The sequence below is a fragment of the Malus domestica genome, chromosome 16 (assembly GCF_042453785.1).
Source record: "Malus domestica chromosome 16, GDT2T_hap1".
NCBI classification, from domain to species: Eukaryota; Viridiplantae; Streptophyta; class Magnoliopsida; order Rosales; family Rosaceae; genus Malus; species Malus domestica.
In genome coordinates this window covers 2,631,531-2,645,193 of record NC_091676.1, presented here as the reverse complement: position 1 = coordinate 2,645,193, position 13,663 = coordinate 2,631,531, and the positions used below count along the sequence as shown (strand labels likewise).

At 39.6% G+C, this 13,663-nt stretch overlaps 4 protein-coding genes across 5 annotated transcripts; 1 reads left to right on the top strand and 3 right to left on the bottom strand.

The window, feature by feature from the left end:
• Nucleotides 1-583: 583 nt before the first annotated feature.
• LOC103403232 (uncharacterized) lies at nucleotides 584-1,051 on the bottom strand. Its single transcript, XM_008342061.3, has one exon. The coding sequence runs from the start codon at nucleotides 1,049-1,051 to the stop codon at nucleotides 584-586; it is 468 nt and encodes a 155-aa protein (XP_008340283.1).
• A 2,053-nt stretch (nucleotides 1,052-3,104) lies between these two features.
• Nucleotides 3,105-6,863, bottom strand: LOC103425421 (rust resistance kinase Lr10-like). 2 transcript variants are annotated; one of them, XM_070815695.1, is made up of 3 exons: nucleotides 5,612-6,863; nucleotides 4,475-4,519; nucleotides 3,105-4,263 (listed from the first exon to the last, which is right to left on the bottom strand). In XM_070815695.1, the coding sequence occupies exons 1-3, from the start codon at nucleotides 6,297-6,299 to the stop codon at nucleotides 3,179-3,181; spliced, it is 1,818 nt and encodes a 605-aa protein (XP_070671796.1). In that variant the 5' UTR covers nucleotides 6,300-6,863; the 3' UTR covers nucleotides 3,105-3,178. The 2 variants fall into 2 exon arrangements, with proteins under 2 accessions (XP_070671796.1, XP_070671797.1); XM_070815696.1 differs by lacking the exon at nucleotides 4,475-4,519.
• Nucleotides 6,864-8,903: 2,040 nt separating this feature from the next.
• On the top strand, nucleotides 8,904-9,394 carry LOC139192756 (F-box protein SKIP23-like). The gene is made up of 2 exons (XM_070815425.1): nucleotides 8,904-9,104; nucleotides 9,200-9,394. The coding sequence occupies exons 1-2, from the start codon at nucleotides 8,904-8,906 to the stop codon at nucleotides 9,392-9,394; spliced, it is 396 nt and encodes a 131-aa protein (XP_070671526.1).
• A 470-nt stretch (nucleotides 9,395-9,864) lies between these two features.
• LOC103416604 (LEAF RUST 10 DISEASE-RESISTANCE LOCUS RECEPTOR-LIKE PROTEIN KINASE-like 2.1) lies at nucleotides 9,865-12,354 on the bottom strand. The gene is made up of 3 exons (XM_029095809.2): nucleotides 11,425-12,354; nucleotides 11,268-11,300; nucleotides 9,865-11,052 (listed from the first exon to the last, which is right to left on the bottom strand). The coding sequence occupies exons 1-3, from the start codon at nucleotides 12,092-12,094 to the stop codon at nucleotides 9,938-9,940; spliced, it is 1,818 nt and encodes a 605-aa protein (XP_028951642.2). The 5' UTR covers nucleotides 12,095-12,354; the 3' UTR covers nucleotides 9,865-9,937.
• Between the last annotated feature and the right edge of the window lie 1,309 nt (nucleotides 12,355-13,663).

Sequence of the window (13,663 nt, the reverse complement as noted above, 5' to 3'; positions counted from 1 at the left end):
TCTCCCAACAGTCATGGTCCTGGGCCTTAGCCACTTTAACTTTAGAAAGGAACCTCAAAAGAATGGTAATGGTAATGGTTCTACCTCTGTTTCTTCCGAAATAAGGGAAGGATCGTCTTCGGTGGATCCCTCTAGTTCTTGTTCCGTCCTTTTCATTTCGGAAGTTGTTTCTATTCAAAGTAGGATTTTTCTTTGATTCTCGAAACCAACCGGCTCTGGCTTGATGCATTCCCTCTGTCTAATATTGGAAGAGGTTCCAAGTTTCTCACGAGTTCAAATGCACTATGTAAGTCATGAAACCATAACGTCGAATGTATGATAAACGCTTTTAACTACAAATTCAATGCCGGTAACTACAAATTATACAATGCAATACGAAATCGATTTGTATTAGTATATTTGGACCAAGATCGTGAGAGACGATTGATGACATAACGTACAACAAAGAACTTCTAATAATATTTTCCAAATATTAGTTTACGAAAACAAAAGTACTTAGAGTTAACGGAATACTTGACCGCAAATCATTCTAAGATTTATACCGCCAACGCCACTTAGTGGACTAAGGCTTTGTTGTTGTAATTTACTCCGGAATAGTGACGAGCACAGGGCGCCAAGCCCTTCTCATTAACGACTTGTAACGGAAACCGGTCCAGGCCGGCCTAGGCGAGCCCGGTCCAAATCCACCAATTTCTTTACCCACCGCCCCCAAACTACCGAACTCTGCCCGCTTATCTCTCTCACTCTCCGCCTTCCTCCCGTCGTTCAACTCAAATGGCGGCGACGACACAAACAAGTCCTTCAAACTGTTCCTCTGAACCGGAAGCTCTTCCGGTAGTGGCATCGGAACCGGCGGGTCACGGCGGCGACTGCTGCTCCGGGTCAGGAGCATGAGCAAGGTGGGTTTGCGGCGGGGGAGCTGGATCAAGGGGCTCGACCGCGGGCTTCGCGTCGGGCTCTGGGCCACGCCGCACTGCGTGGCGAGGAGCTTGAATTTCTGTAAAGTCCCCATCTTTTGGATTTGAGGCCTGTTGCTGCTGCTAACTCCCATTCCTCTCTATATATACATGTGAATTGTTGGGGGTGAATATTTGAATTTAAAATGGTGAATGATTGCAGGGGAGAAACTGAGACACGATTGATTGCTTGTGAAATAGAGAAAAGGATATGTTGGGAGGTGGATGCATCTTTTTTGTACACACACTTATAAATTAGACCAAATAGTGACTGGGTTTTTTTTCTTCTCGTTTTTCACTAATTCAAAGAGAGGAGAGAGAGGGGAGAGAGGGGGTGAGAGAGGAGAGAGAAGAGAGAGAGTGGGTGCATTTTCCAAGTGAAATTCCAAAAATCTGAAAATCTATATAGGGTTCTGAAAAAGAGACAACACCTCATTCTTTGACTGAAGAAGATTGAAAGGTCAGTTTCAACCAATAATAGGATAAATTTTTTTAGTCTGCACCAGCCCGCATATTAAGTGTCAATATATAAGTGGTTGATAAATTTCTTTTAAACTTTAAACATTAATAGGAGAAATTGTAACATTTGGTATAGCGGCTCATGTTTTCTACAAAAAAATTCATCCATTAATAAGAGATTTTGTAAAGATTAATTGATAATAGGGTAATGTTAGGAAGATTAAATTTGTAAACTACATGATATGGAAGTTGATAATGAGGTTATACCTTAAATGTTGATATGCACATTCTTATTGGTGACAAATCTCTTAATTTGTAAATTTTGTCTACAATCTAATATTTCTAACAGTACCCTTGATAATAACACTAGCGATATTCCATGTGAACAAATTTCATCGTGTAAAAAAGTTAAAATACATAGCCTCCAAGTTAGGTGGCCTAGATTTCAAATTCCATTTTCCACGTTGTTAGCCTGCACCCAAGGTTCTTGAACAAGTACAACAACGTTGTCATTACCTAACCCTCACCACCACAATGTGATTTTATTTTTTATTTTTTATTTTTGGTAACCAAACAAGCATATGAAAAATTCAAATTTAGAAGTGTTAAATAAATGATTGATGAAATAGTAGTTCTAATATTTTAACATAGTCAGACGTGGATTACGCCAGAGTACTCAAGTTTGAACTCCTTTCGTATAAATTAGAATGATTTAAAACTCTATAAATCTAAAACTTTTGTCATTTATGTCCGTTTTACTTTCCGATGAAGAAGGTGTTTGATCATGTCATATAATTCAAATTGGTTGATAAACGATATCACAAGAAGCAGAAAAAATAGAAGGAAAAAGATATAGACATCAAACAAGTAGGAAGAGCCAAAACGCTAGAAGATCAAAACTATATGTATAAAATATGAACCCAAGAAGTTGATCTACCAACTCTTTGAACAAACCTTTTTGAAATTTGCTTATGGCCGGGGTAGAATAACTTCGTGCCTATGCCTCATTATATCAACTGCCGGAAGAGATGATATGAGCTCCATGAGAACAACTCCGAAACTATAAACATCACTCTTGCTAGTTAGCTGGTAACACTGGTGATGCTCTGGATCAACGCATCCTGGTGTCCCTTGTGGAGCGATTGAGACATGCGTGACATCAATGGGGAAGAGACCGGAGAGCCCATAATCTGCAACTTTAACGCAGAAGTTGCCGTCGAGCGGAATGTTGGTAGTCTTCACATCACGATGTACAATTTCAGAAGCATGGAGGTAGGACATTGCGTTGGCGGTTTCTATGGCAATGCTCATATGAATAGACCAAGTGAGTGAGCCAGGGTCTGCTCTGTCTTCGTGGAGATGATCAGCAACGGCTCCATTGGAAATGTATTCGTAGACAAGGAGGAGTTCGCGGCTGCGGCGTGAGGTGGAGCCATAAAGGGAGACTAAGATTTTGTGGCAAAGACCGGTAAGGGATTTCAATTTCATTCATGAAGTGTTCACTGCGTTTGTAATTGTGTTTGTATAAGAACTTGACTGCAACTTCCCGGCCATCTTTGAGTTTTCCCAAATTGGATTGATTAAAGAGTTTGTAACTGTGTTGAACATATAATGATTGCAGGAGTGGTAGTAAGAGGGTCACTCCTACTGTGTTGATTCATTGATTCATGTACAGAAATAAACAAAACAAAAATGAAATACATACTTCATTATTTAGATTGCCTCAGAAAAACATATATTTGTTCAAGTAAAATACAGGGTTTCTACTGTATTGATATCAATGTAGTAGAAGAATCTAACGGGGATTTTGGAGGAGAAGACAAGTAAGGCTTGGGTGGTATCTGCAACGAGTCAACACTCCCTTCCAACATATCTATCACTTCCCTCATCGCTGGCCGGTTTGAAGGATCAGTTTGGATGCACCACAAGCTCACTATGATCATCTTCCTTGCTCTTACTTTGTCTTCCTCGTTCATAACATTCTGCAGACCAAGCTCTTCATCCAATTCAAGGCGCTTGTAAATCCAATGCGGAAAATATATTTCACTTGTATTTTCAGCTTCAACGTCGATGTTCCTTCTTCCACCAACGATTTCCGAAAGCATCATTCCGTAACTGTACACATCCGACTTGTGTGAGACCCCTCCAAAGTTTCTACAAAATACTTCTGGAGCAATGTAACCTGCTGTACCTCTAGCTCCCAACATTGACACAATACTCTCTTTCCTGTTGCATATTTTGGCAAGGCCAAAATCTGAGATTTTTGGGCTGAAGTTTTCATCAAGAAGAATGTTGTGAGGCTTGATGTCGAAATGCAAAATTCGTGTGTTGCAACCACGATGTAAGTACTCCAATCCTCGAGCAATACCGAGTGAAATTTGATACAGAGGTTCCCATCCCAAGTGATGATGATCATTCTTGGGAGTACTTGCATCAAATATGAACTTCTCGAGCGATCCATTAGGCATGAATTCATAGATCAGAGCCCTCTTCGAACCCTCAAAACAGTAGCCCAACAAGGAGACGATGTTGACATGGGAAGTTCTACTAATGGCTGCCACTTCATTCATAAATTCTTCTCCATCTCCTTTAAGTTTGGTCAAGACCTTCACTGCTACAAGACGGCTGTCCTTTAACTTTCCTTTGTAAACAGCACCATAGCCTCCTTGTCCTAATTTTTCTTTGAAGGAGTTGGTCATTTTCTTGACCTCCGAATAGCTATGCCTTTGAACTTGAAGCGGCCCATAGCTCCTTAGAAAGGCCTCAACAATTTGATGTTTTTGGATACGCTTCTTCCAAGAGAAACAACAGACAACAACTAGAACGATGATAACAAAAGCTGCACCAACTGTTAAGGGAGAGTTAAATTTGATTGAAGGTATGTTATGCAGAGCAATCAATGGACTTTGCCAATGTGTTTAAACGCTTGCTCATTCCATGATTCTTAGAAAATTAATCCAGAGGGATAGGGGAATATGATTGATTTCCATCCTTGGTTTTAGCACTAGTCCTAGTATCCATATCAATTAGATATTTAAATGTAGAGATATTAATCTTACCTAGTCCTAGGTTCAATTTCAACTGCTTATCTCCTACAACATGAACTGCAAAGAAAACTGCTGTTAGCTAAATCACACAAGATGAAAGTGGCATAAATAATGTTACCATTCAAAAAAAGGAGGCTAATGCATACATAACGATCATTTAATACTTGTGTGTTTCAATGAACTGTTTGCTGTTTCTAAGAGTCATATCTAGGGATGAACAACGGTTATGACGGGCGAGTAACTGCGGTTATTTACTCATAACCGGTTATGCTCATACCCGCATAACCGTTTACCCGTTGAGTAATTGCCTAAACGGTTATAACCATACCCATAACCGTTTCTAAACGGTTAACCATACCAGTAACCGTAACCGTTTAATACCCGTTTATCCATTTATCCTTTTTAACCCGTTTATCTTTTTCTTTTTTTACCATTACCCATTTTTCATCAATCTACATGTTTTTTTAACAACTTGAAAATTAAAAAAAAAATTGTCATAATTTTATTTTTTTTTGACAATTAAACACCGTTATATACATTCATCATACATTTCCATATTTTAATTTTTTTAAGTCCTTATACCATTCCAATAATTGAAATAATAGTTTACGAACGATATTTTTAACTGTTACCAATGAAGGTAAATATAATATTTACTAAGTATTATTGGGTTACAAAAATTGTTTAGAAGACATTTATGTCAAAGCATTTCTATCAATTTCACTGTTACCTGCAAGGAATTTAAATTAATTTGGCCAATTCATTGATGATGAGAATCATCATTCCTGTAGCAGTGTTATTGAGAGAATGACCAATGAATTCCTTGCTAATTTATTGGGTGCTAAGTATTATCGGATCGAGAACATGGTTTGTTTTAGTTTTACATATATAAAATAAATGGGTAAACGGTTACCCGTTTATAACTGCGGTTAATACCCATAACCGCCCATTTAAATTTCACAGGTAAACAGTTATACCCATAACCGTTTATTTATCTAAACGGTTACCCATAACCGTAACCGTTTAATTTAAATGGACGGGTAACCACGATTACCCATAACCAATGGGTATTTGCCCATCCCTAATCATATCCTTTTAAGAAAGGAATCGGATTATCGCACGTAAAAAAGGTCATGTAAATGTACATACCTTCGGCGCATTCAAATTTTCCCTCTTCAACCAGGCATTCACCTTTTCTTTCAAGACATTGAGTACAGTCTGGTGTTTCCACTTTGAGGTAAAACTCAGCTATCAATGAAGAGGACATGTTGGGTTGAGACGGACGCATGGGGACCTGAATGGTTGTACACACTGGCGGGGGGCTGGGTAAATTACTGTTGGATGGATTGGTATAATAAGTATGGTAAGCATTTCCGCAGCCATAAATAAGTTGTGGATAAGAATTTTTGTCTAAGGTGGTGTTGCATTTGAAAAGGGTAAGATTGGGTGTGGATAATGATACAAAAGGGATTGGAGAAGCCCTGGGAAGACTCAAGTCGTCCAAAACTCCGTCATTGCAGTAATTTTTTGCTAAGCGGTTGGCAAGGTCATTGTCGTCGATAAAAATTGTAGTTGATAAAGGGCCTTGGAATTCATACCAGTATCCTCCCTCTTCCAATTGGATCGTTGTCCAAGTGGGTACTGAACAATTGACTGTGAACAATCCGCATTCAGTAGGATGTTCCATGCTTTTGAAGGGGAATCTGATGGGGCTTGTTCTGTCACTGCAGGAGTGCTCTGGACAATGTTTGGAGGGTTCCACTTCTGAATATTCAGCAAAGTGCAGAACCACATGGTGAGCAAGAACGGAGAGAATAAACAAAGCCACCGAAGCCATCCGAAAATTCCCAACTGATCAACAAGAAGAAAGCGCCGCAAAGGAAGAACAATAAGAAGATCTACTCCTTCTCTAATTCAGAACAAGAGTGATGAATTGTATTAACACCCCTGTTGGCTTGGAATATGGGAGACTGCAACTAACCATGTAAATGTTGCTCGACTTAAAAAGACTTCCATGGCCTATGAGGGGAGTTTCCTTCTCAACTTCCCCCCTGACAAGCACCAGAAAGACTTTGACCCCTTCACTCTTCAAAGATAACATTAAAAAATCCTCGCCACTCCTCTGAACCACACAGATTACGGAAAGGATCGAGTGTTCAGTGTTCAGTGTAAAAGGGAATCTTCTTCTCAACACATGGATTGCTTGTCCACTAGCCGTCTAGTTCACTAGCTGTCTTTAGTTTTTCATGATTGCTTCCATTAGCCGTTCATGATTGTGTTTTGTCCACGTCCATTAGTCTTTCATGATTGTTTTTATTAACCATGAATGATTATTGTATGTTCATTGGCTCATATAAAGAGCACTCTCTTGTAAATCATTGAACAATAATAGAATATACATTTCATACTCACCAACCCCTTTTGTGTAATATGTTATATTATTTTTCATATACATTTCATACTCACCAACCCCTTCAGCCTTTTGTGTAATCGTTCTTACCTAATATTTTCGTTATATATATGTATATTATTTTTCCTCCTTAGGCCTAAGGGCTTAAAGCCCAATTTCCTCCTAAGGCCTAAGGCCTAAGGGCCGTGTGGTGCTCTGTGTGTGTATGTATGATTGTGTATGTGCGTATGTGTATATGTATGCACGTGTGTGTGTGCATGTGTTGTGCATGTGTGTGGTATGCTGTGTGTGTGTAAGTGTGCATGTGTGCTATGCATGTGTACATGTGTGCTGTGCCCGCATGTGTGGATTTGGGATTAAGCCCAAACCACCATTTTTATTCCTAGGCCTATCCAAAACCAAAACCCAATAGATCCTAATCTTATTTAAACCTAAACCTAAACCTTAATCTGGATTTCAAGCTTAAAACCCGTTAGACCTAATTTGACCGTTGACCCCTGGTCAACGTTGACTTTAGGGTTGACTTTTCAGGTTTTCGTCCGGGACCCTTCTTAGGGTAATTCGACGTCCTGAACCCATTTCCAATGTCCGTTTTTCCAAATTCAATCGTTTAAGTAGAGTTTGACTAAATGTAACATTTATTTGCTTAGGGGCAATTATTGTGACACATCCGTCTTCGCTAGTGGCGCAGTTTTTGAAGGCTAAGTACTGTGAGTGGACCCTTTCTAAAATTTACATGATTTCATAGTTTAATTGCATAAATGAATATCATGCCTTATGAGTTTATGATTTGATTTATGATAAGCATGTTTATTAAATATGTTGAATTTCGTCTTGTGTTTTTGGTGAGGATTTAATTGTTAGCCTATATTGAGCTATATTTTAATATATCGTATTTTCTATAAAAACCATGAACTGGTAGACTATCCGATGGATGGCGATAGGATGCTAGGACATGTTTTAGAAACCCCTCTTTATAGTATAGACGATTGATGACTTTATATTATGAAATGGTTATTTATGAAAGATGTAACTATTTGTGCGTACCTAGAGGACACTATGCCGCCTGGGGCGAGGATCTGGTGTTGGCATTTAGGCCGGGAGAAATAATCCCTAGCTACGGGCTGAGGGACATGGAGCAGGTATTGGGCCGGGAGTTGGTAATCTCTGGCTACGGGCGCAAAAACCACGGAGCAGGCATTGGGCCGGGAGTTATATTTATTCAGTGATCTTTCTAGCAGCACACTGCGCTTACGAGACGATCTATTAGACGTTTACTGTTTTGATTTCTGCGACGTTATTCCGCGATATGACTTTTGAGATATTTTGGCATGCTAGGATTTTTATTAATTCCATCACTTATTATGTTAGTAGTTTTCATTATATATAAACTTGGGGGTTAGTATGGTCACAACTGTTTTCGTATTATGTATGTATATATAACTTGGTCCACTCACCTTTGTTTTGCGCCCCCATTCAGGACTTAGGATCAAGGCACCTAATCCCGGCGTCAAGACACTTCCGCAGTAGCATCTTTGAGTCCTCTCGACACTTCTTTATTCATTCAATTTCATTTTAATTCTTTTTAGTGATTAGGTTTAGTTGTATGCTCTGAACACATTCCTAAATTTTTAATTCATTGTATTTTAAATTTCTAACTCTTATTTATTTCTTATTCTTAGCTTTTGTATCAATTAATGGCTTTCGTCACCCTCGGGTGTCGGCCAGCACGTGTCTATCCTGGTATTCGGAGAATATCAGGGTTGTGACGTGTCATGGTGTCCTGTGGCTCATGACTTCTGGCCACAGAGACTGACATGTAAGGACTTGTGCACTTGTCTTAGCATATTACAGAATCAAGATTGGGAGATAGTGCTTCCTCAGGTTATTGGAAGATACTGTTGGGGATCATATCAAGATTGGTTGATTCTAGTGACAGAAGTCGATTGTTACAACCTTGAGATTCGCTTGTTGAATCCATTCTCTAGGAAGAAAACTGATCTTCCCAAAACATGGAATTTTTATCACAAGATGGTTCTCTCAGCGCTTCCTTCTGTCGAAAACTTTGTTTGCATGCTTGTTCGTAGTCAACATCGGGAGCTTGCATTTTGGGTCCGCGGAGCTCAATCATGGCTTAAACATAAGCTAGATGGTGAGCCGTTTGAGGACGCTGTCTTCTCAGATGGAAGTTTCTATCTTCTAAGCAGTGACTATAGCATTTCGAAGATTAAGGTTACTAACTTACTAATGTGCTTGCTGCCAACAGAACAGAGGATGACCATGAGATAAAAACAGATAGCCATTAAGTAAAAATGTCCGAGGAGCAGGAAAATTATGGTGTGTTGAAGTATCTTGTGGAACCTTGTGGAGAGCTTCTACTTGTTTGTAGGTTTTATAGCCCCGAACCTGATGCTGTTCTTGAAACACATGATTTCAAAGCATATAAACTGGATTTCGGCCGGATGGCATGGAAGAGGGTACATGATTTGGGCGATCAAATACTATTTCTAGGATTCAACTAATCACTTTTGAATCAGACATATTCTGTTACGTCACATTTTTTGTTCATTTCAAGAACTAAGGTCTAAAATCGGAATTTTATTTTAATCATATTGGCAGCGTGCATCGATAATTTTGCTTAAGTTGATCATATGCAATATGCTTGTCGCTTGGAAATTCATCCAGCATCACCATAGAGTTATTTTTCAAGTAATGGGGTACCGCCTATGGCCTATCCACTCATTTTCAAAGGTGCTGCAAAAACTCTGAAATTCAACACAGCTTCAATTCTCTTCACTGTTTGTTAGAATAGAATCACGTGGCTTCACAAGATGCATGAAGCGGGCACACTATCCTGGTCCACTGGCCTGAGCCAGAAATGCAAATGTTTCACACATTTTGTGTTGAATATATATATATATGATTGCCGGAGGGGTAGTAGGAGTGACACTCCTACTGTGTTGATTCGTTCATATATAGAAAAAACAAAACAAAAATGAAATGCATACTTCATTATTTAGATTGCCTCAGAAAGCATAGATTCGTTCAAGTAAAATACAGGGTTTCTACTGCATTGATACCAATGTAGTAGAAGAATCTGCCGGGGATTTTGGAGGAGAAGACGAATCTGCCGGGGATTTTGGAAGAGAAGACAAGTAAGGCTTGGGTGGTATATGCAACGAATCAACACTCCCTTCCAACATATCTATCACTTCCTTCATCGATGGCCGATTTGAAGGATCAGTTTGTATACACCACAAGCTCACTATGATCATCTTCCTCGCTCTTACTTTGTCTTCCTCGTTTGTAACACTCTGCAGACCAAGCTCTTCGTCCCGTTCAAGACGCTGGTAAATCCAATGCGGAAAATATATTTCACTTGTATTTTCAGCTTCAGTGTCGATGTTCCTTGTTCCTCCAACCATCTTCGAAAGCATCATTCCGTAGCTGTACACATCAGACTTGTGCGAGACCTTCCCAAAGTTTCTAGAAAATACTTCTGGAGCAATGTAACCTGGTGTACCTCTAGCTCCCAACATCGACACAATGCTCTCGTTCCTGTTGCATATTTTGGCAAGGCCAAAATCCGAGATTTTTGGAGTGTACTTTTCATTGAGAAGAATGTTGTGAGGCTTGATGTCGAAATGCAAAATTCGTGTGTTGCAACCACGATGCAAGTACTCCAATCCTCGAGCAATACCAAGTGAAATTTGATCCAGAGTTTCCCATCCCAAGTGATGATGATCATTCTTGGGAGTACTTGCATCAAATATGAACTTCTCGAGCGATCCATTAGGCATGAATTCATAGATTAGAGCCCTCTTCGAACCCTCAAAACAGTAGCCCAACAAGGAGACGATGTTGACATGGGAAGTTCGACTAATGGTTGCCACTTCATTCATAAATTCTTCTCCATCTCCTTTTAGTTGGGTCAAGACCTTCACTGCTACAAGACGGCCGTCCTTTAATTTTCCTTTGTAAACAGCACCATAGCCTCCTTGTCCTAATTTTTCTTTGAAGGAGTCGGTCATTTTCTTGACCTCTGAATAGCTGTGCCTTTGAACTTGAAGCGGCCCATAGCTCCTTAGAAAGGCCTCAACAATTTGATGTTTTTGGATACGCTTCTTCCAAAAGAAACAGCAGACAACAACTAGAACGATGATAACAGATGCTGCACCAACTGTTAAGGGAGAGTTAAATTTGATTGAAGGTATGTTATGCAGAGCAATTAATGGACTTTGCCAATGTGTTCAAACGCTTGCTCATTCCGTGATTCTTAGAAAAGTAATCCAGAGGGATTGGGGAATGATTGATTTCCATCCTTTGGTTCTAGCACTTGTCCTAGATGAGTATGCATACCAATTAGATATTTAAATGCGGAGATAACAATCTTACCTACTCCTAGCTTCAAATTCAACTGCTTATCTCCTGCAACATGAATTGCAAAGAAAACTGCTGTTAGCTAAATCACAGAAAATAGAAGTGGCATAAATAAAGGAATCGGATTATCGCACGTCAGAGAAGGAAAGAAAGGTCATGTAAATGTGTATACCTTTGGCGCATTTAAATTTTCCCTCTAGAACCAGGCATTCACCTTTGCTTTCAGTACATTGAAAACATTCTGGTGCTGACACGTGGAGGTAAAACTCAGCTGTCAATGAAGAGGACATGTTGGGTTGAGACGGACGCATGGGGACCTGAATGGTTTCACACCTTGGTGGCAGAGGGTTAGGTAAATTATTGTTAGATGAATTGATATAGTAAGTATGGTAAGCATTTCCGCAGCCATCCTTAGGTTGTGGAGAAGAATTTTTGTCCAAGATGTTGCATTTGATAAGGGTAAGGTTGAGTGTGGATAATGATACTCCAGGGATAGGAGAAGCGCTGGGAAGACTCAATTCGTCGAAAGCTCCGTCGTTGCAGTGATCCTTTTCTAAGCGGCCGGCAAGGTCTCTGTCTTTGATAAAAATCGAAGTGGACGCTAAAGAGCCTTGGAATTCATGCCAGTATCCTCCCCCTTTCAATTGGATTCTTGGCCGTTCGGGGTCTGAACAATCGACTGTGAACAATCCGCATTCAGGAGGATCTCCCGTGCTTTTGAAGGGGAAGCTGATGTTGCCTGCTGAGCTGCAGAATTGGACTGGACAATGTTTGGCTTCAGCAGAGTGCAGAACCACAAGGTGAGCAAGAACGGAGAGAATAAACAAAGCCACCGGAGCCATCCGAGAATTCCCAACTGATCAACAAGAAGAAAGCGCCGCAAAGGAAGAAGAATAAGAAGATCTACTCCTCTAATTCAGAACAAGAGTGATAACTTGTAGAGGTTGAGAATTCTTTGTTTGCAATATAGTAACACCCCTGTTCACTTGGAATTTGGGAGACTGGAAGACTTGTGGGAACTATCCATGTACACGTTGCTTGACTGGAGACCGGAAGACTTCTCAACTTCCCCACTGACAAGCACCAGAAAGACTTTGACCCCTTGACTCTTAAAAGATAACATTAAAAAATCCTTGCAACTGCTCCGAACCCCACTGATTACGGAAAGGATTGAGTTGAGTGTTCAGTGTTCACTCGTCGCGTAGTGGAACATGTTCCGTTCCGTCTTGCTTGTGGGTCTACTTATTTGCCTGATCACTGAACAGCTTCAAAGCTGAAAGCCTGAAAAGCATCTCCTAGTAACAGTACTAACGTTGGAATTTAATTTAGTAAAACGTCATGACAAATTTGGTCGTTTGTGACTGCCATTTTCTCCACCGGTTTAAATGGGTTCGTGTGAAAAGTAAAAATAAATATGTAGAGGGTATGGCTCTATTTAAATTTCTTCTTAAAATCTTTTTCTTGTTGAAACCATTGGCAGTCAATATTGGTAGTTGAAAACATTAGCTGATGAATGCCCACATAAGTTCTTTGTCAATACCTACACAAATATGATGAAGACTTTGGAAACAAAATGTTGTAAATTTCAAACTTTAAGAATTTGTCATATGGATTCGCTCTATAGCACTCCTACTGACATCGATGTATATACAGAGAGAAGATACAAAGAATACAGATCAGAACAAAATGATCAATAATATCATTCATTCCTCCATCTTTTATTTGTCATTCACTTGAGCTTTAGTTTTAGTGTGATATTTTACATCTGCCTTGCACCTATCTAAAAGGTTATCCCTCTAACTTTTACATATTTATAACACGTTATCAGCACGAGTCTCTAAATATAACTATTTCTCATTCCTCTTCGCCGAAAGAAAAAATGTTTCCTCTAAGGTTTTTACTCTTCATCTTTTTCCTCTGCCTCAATTGCGTGGTATACCCTCACGACGAACTGTTTGCTCCATGCCTGCTTCTAGTTCTCCAACGAACAGTTACATACATCTTTGATTTTTTGTTTGGTATAGATATTGATTACTAACCCAGTATTTATTTTTACTGCAATCCAAAATGGTGCGGTACAATCGCACATCTTGAACTGCAAATTTCATCTTACTGCAATCCAAGATGGTGCGGTATCATCGCCTATCTTGAATTATAAATTTTATTTTACTGCAAATTTTAGGTGGAGCGGTATAATCGCCCGCCCTGCCCTGCCCTGCATATTTAATTTACCTGCAGTTTAATTTCATTGCAATTTTAGATGGTACGATATAATCACCCACACTGCTATGCGTATTTAAATTTTTCCTGCTACTTGAGTGATGTGGAATAATCGTCCATTCTATGTTACATTATTTCAATGAGAATGGTGCGATACAATCACCCTCCTCATTCACCCTGAAAATCTTGAG